This window comes from Rhinoderma darwinii, chromosome 9 (genome assembly GCF_050947455.1).
Source record: "Rhinoderma darwinii isolate aRhiDar2 chromosome 9, aRhiDar2.hap1, whole genome shotgun sequence".
Lineage (NCBI taxonomy): Eukaryota > Metazoa > Chordata > Amphibia > Anura > Rhinodermatidae > Rhinoderma > Rhinoderma darwinii.
Window position 1 is genome coordinate 34,729,050 of NC_134695.1, and position 4,948 is coordinate 34,733,997.

Genomic DNA, 4,948 nt, shown 5'->3' on the forward strand with positions numbered 1-4,948 from the left:
CCTGATTTGAATATCTTGCCTGCTTCCTTTCTCTGCCTAATTCTTAATTTGCATTTAGTTTTATTTTTATTTCATGATAATAAAGCTCTCACTTTCCCACCAATGCAAATATACGAGGGTGAAATCAAGCGCAATAGCGACACCTACCTGTGAAAGAGAGTAGTGGCCGACATTTAATTAACATTGGATATCGCTAGGAATGGTTCAATAAGCTGACTACTATAATATGCAACTCTCCTGTTAATATTAGAAAATCTTCTAGTTTGCATATACACAATGATGGGTGATGGATATGTGATGACTATATTGAATTTTATGTTAAGTAATATGTATATATATATATATATATATATATATATATATATATATATATATATATATATATATATATAAAATGTGCATAGTATATATGTGAGTGATAACAGTTGGATATTGGTTTATCTCTAGCTGACTTGCATTAATGAGAAGATTCCTGCATAAAATCGAATTCATTAGTAAAGGTCAGTGTTTGATTGCTTAGCACAGATCAGGGCACTGGTTGAAATTAATTAGGTTAACACATTCGCAGCCAATGACAAGCAGCAGATGATTGCTGCTTTGTTTACCAAGTCCTTCCCTTCATAACATAAAAGCAGAACCAGATTTGACATATAACAAAAAACTAATTTTCATACTAACATTGTTCCTCTGCAAGTGACCAACTTTGAATGATTCCATGTAACGTCTGTCTATTATTTATGTACAGATGTAGCAGAGATGAATTTGATACATACTAACCCTTAACTTACTAGGTTTACTTGCAGTCCTATGTAAAAGCGCAGATATCACATTGCGATATCTCAATGAATTGTAACAAATGATAACTTCAGCTCTGCTGCGACTAAAAACACATACACACACAAGAGAAATAACAAGAGGCATTTAAAAAATTAAATTAAATTTGTATTATTAACTATGAAACAGTTCAGGGTAAAACAATGCGCTTTATATATTTATATTACAAAAACAGCATCAATCACTGTACAACGGATTTGATTCCATAATTTACTTCAAAGATAGTAATGATCCATTTAAATACAAAAAATGCTACATTAAATATACAGATTCAGATTGATACAAATGATTGATCGATCTCCTTGCAGGGGGATGGGAGTTTATCCTGCACTGGCTTCACAGATTTTGTATTCTTTGAATTATTAATATTCTCGATGGGATCTGATAAAATGACAAGGCATTAATAAATAAAAGGGAGTCCCGATGCTTGCAGAGAAGCCACACTTAAAGGCTAGACATACCTTTCTTCATTTCATAGGCAGAGTCTTTGCTAAGGTCTACTTGAGATTGGTTTCTAAGTTTGCACTCTTTGGCCAAAGCCTCCGCTCTGTTTAATACAGTCTGGGTTAATCCATTGAAATGTGGATTGTTGTTGGTGGATGGGGTCGTGCTGGGTCCATGGTGGCTGTGGATATGCCCAAAGGAGCCATAGTTCGTGTAGCCAGGATAAAATGGGGCGCTGTAGTAAATGGGCCGGGACAAAACTGCATTGTTAGGGAAATGACAAGCAGCTGAGGGGGATCTGGATGGTGAAGAAGTAGTAGCAGTCATGGTCTGGGCTGTAGTTGACCCTGGCCCTATTGTAATATCACTGCTTTCTTTAGTCTTGTCCGAGGATGTGGCTATTTCCGCCAAGGACCACAGTTTAGGCTTAGAAGTGGACGCTGGTGGGGAGTGTATGACTGAGGTGGCATTGCTGGTGACTGGGCCATGATGGACTGGGGTACTCCTATGCACCAGGTCTAATGGGTGCGATTGGTGGTGGTGGTGGTGGTGGTGAAGATGTTGGGTTGCCTGTTGCTGGTGTTGATGATGGTGGTGATGATGATGAAGATGATTGGGTACAGTCTGCCCTTCTTGTGTCTGTTGGGCTTGGCCTGCTTGACATATCGTTGGAGGTGAGGTGGGAGCAGAACTTTTGGAAATCAAGTCATTACTGTCTTCCAGCTCAGAATCACTCCTGACAGACACGAGATCTTTCCCCTGTAAGTTGTCACGTTCTAGAAGATCTGGATCGTCCACCAGTGAACTCCTCTTCACTGCACCAAAAGAGAGACAGAAATATTGAGGATAAATGTAAAAAACAAACAATAACTTATATTAAAAAACAAACAAAAAATAAACAGATTATTAGCATGCTATCTGAGCTAAAGACATCGCTGAGACATTGTAAAAATGCGTATAAATGTCGCACAGAGAAACGTTAAAAATGTTCCATAGTTAATAAACGAACCTGTGTCTGTATCTGTATCCCCCTTTTCCTCTAGTTTCTGAGGCTCATCTTCATCATTTTTCTCCAGATCGATGTTCTCCTCCTCCTCCTCATCTTCGCTCCTATTCCTGGGCGTCCAAGTCATCTTATTCTCCTTTTTAAGCCTCCTCCGTGCGTTGGCAAACCAGGTGGACACTTGGGTAAGCGTCATCTTTGTAATGATGGCCAGCATAATCTTCTCTCCCTTGGTGGGGTAAGGGTTCTTCCTGTGCTCATTGAGCCAGGCCTTTAAAGTGGCGGTAGCATCCCTGGTAGCATTTTTCCTGTAAGCTGGATCCCCATAAGGATAAGATCCCAGAGGAGCAGCATATGGATGGTAACCTAAAGAACCTGCCATGCTTGTACCGTGGTCATATGGAGAACCCTAAAAATGAGAAAACAATAAATATAATCAGGTATCATTACAAGTCAAATTTATTTATTGCATCAAAGGGTATAAGAAATATTAGCAGGATGTGCCAGAACTTGAAGAATTGAATAGCGCATATAATTATGTACAATTAAATGCGCGTATTAATACGCAGATAGACACATGAAATGCATGTGGCTACTTTGACAGGTGATTGATTGATTGTATGATTGATTGTATGATTGATTGATTGATTGATTGATTGATTGATTGATTGATTGATTGATTGAATCATCTTTATAAATACATGATCAATCTGATTAGTTTTAGGTTAAATATTCCATATATAGTATCAGTATTCTTTCATTTGGTCCGAACTTTTCCTAAAAAAAAAATTCTCAGAATTTAGCACAATAACAAAACGTGTTTCCAGCAGCAGATACTAGAAACAGGACAGCAAATTGTACAGTCTCAGTGTAGTGGGAGCCAAAACAACAAGGGCAATCCGAATGTACCCTTTAATTTGCCAGCATAACCACACCTAGGAATGGGTCTGTGACAGGGAACCACAGAACTAGATATTCAGATGGTCACCAAGATCTAAGGAAATCAGTTGCCGCATTGGAGTTTATTAAGCTAATTAATAGTAAACGAAGTGATGAGTATTTATGTTTTGTACATATCACAATTGCCAAGTGTAAATACATAACATTACATTCTCACTACAACACACTGTATAGACTGGATGCGTGTGCGAATATACGGATAGTAAAATTCGCACGCTTGGCGCACATTTACTAACAAGAATCGCAACACTGCCCTCAGTTTACTGTAAAGTTAACCGCTTCATTAACGCCAGCGGTGAACTGCATTGGATTTATTGATTATCGATCAGGGCAAAGGATGTGTAGAATTGTCCTGGAATAAAATTTACTTTTCAAGATCAGATTCAACGACTGGACTCTTGACTGTTTTAATATAATCATTTTCGGTAATAGGGACCATGCTCCATAATTCTGATTACACTTTAACCTCTTTATGACCAGGATTTGCCAGCACTAAATAGGTAAATTCTATCTATCTATCTATCTATCTATCTATCTATCTATCTATCTATCTATCTATCTATCTATCTATCTATCTATCTATCTATCTATCTATCTATCTATCTATCTATCTATCTATCTATCTATCTATAGAACATAACTCTATAATACAAGGATGTATACATATACACATCACGTGGAGTTTCATAGACTATTCCCAAAGAATATTACTTATATTATACTTAAAGTCGCACGACCTGCTACAATTGTATTTACAAAGAGTATTACTTCTATGATACTTCTATGATACTTAGCTGCCCGACCTGCTACAATTGTATTCACAGTCTTGTGGTTGATTAAGCTCAGATCTGAACTTACTGTAGCTGTTGACGATGGGAGTAGTAGTCCCTGCTCTCTGTATACCCCCTTTCCCTTTCTTTATGAGAAGCGTAATAGCAGCTCTTACCACATAAGAAGTGAACGCAGCAGCTGGGTCTCCACTGTACTGTAAAGGAGAGTTGAAGCCAGCAGAAGTAGCTGTAAAGGCTGTAGATCCAGCATAAGGTGAGAAGGCTGACCCAGAAGAAGACCTTCCCAACTCATCTGTCCTGGGTCCAGAGATGACACTGGTGCTGTATGCAGGGCAGGAGTACAGAGCCAATGAAGCAGATGGTTGATACAAGTAGCCCTGAGGATAGGACATGGCCAGACACATGCATACACTCTAATCTTGGGAGACACACTCACTGCAAGAAAAAAGGGGGGCCCAGGTCTACTAGAGTCTCTTCAAGGTGAACAAGCCCACCAGTTGCAGACCTGGAGATCAATGGGGATTGTTGCTGCCTCTTGCTGCTGGTATCTCTCTGTCTCTCTGTTCTTCTTACTGCCTTTCTCCCTGGTAAGATTTTTTTTGTGCTCTCCCTCTGTACAAGGAGGGAGGGGAGAGGTTGGGTGGGAGTGTGGGTTGGTGTAGACTTTAGCTTTGGAAGCAGGAAAAAAAGGTCCTGCCAAGATGCTAAGTTGGAAATTGAGGAATCCGACGCCCAAGGTTCCTCCTCCTTGTGGGTGTTGTCAATGTGGAGGGATGGAGGGATGGTGATGGGGCTGTCCAATTATCTGCAGGCTTTCTCCCTTTCTCTTTTGACTCTCTCTTTCTTCTAAAGCAAAGTCTGCCCCTTGATGGCCATCAAACACAATGCAAGCAAAGAGAGCAGCTAGAACTTGACG

At 39.5% G+C, this 4,948-nt stretch overlaps 1 protein-coding gene across 1 annotated transcript; it reads right to left on the reverse strand.

The window, feature by feature from the left end:
* Positions 1-968: 968 nt before the first annotated feature.
* IRX5 (iroquois homeobox 5) lies at positions 969-4,696 on the reverse strand. The gene is given in 5 exon segments (XM_075836918.1): positions 969-1,183; positions 1,186-1,215; positions 1,296-2,093; positions 2,288-2,690; positions 4,188-4,696. Coding segments are annotated over 5 exon segments (1,509 nt in total). The 5' UTR covers positions 4,437-4,696; the 3' UTR covers positions 969-1,154.
* Between the last annotated feature and the right edge of the window lie 252 nt (positions 4,697-4,948).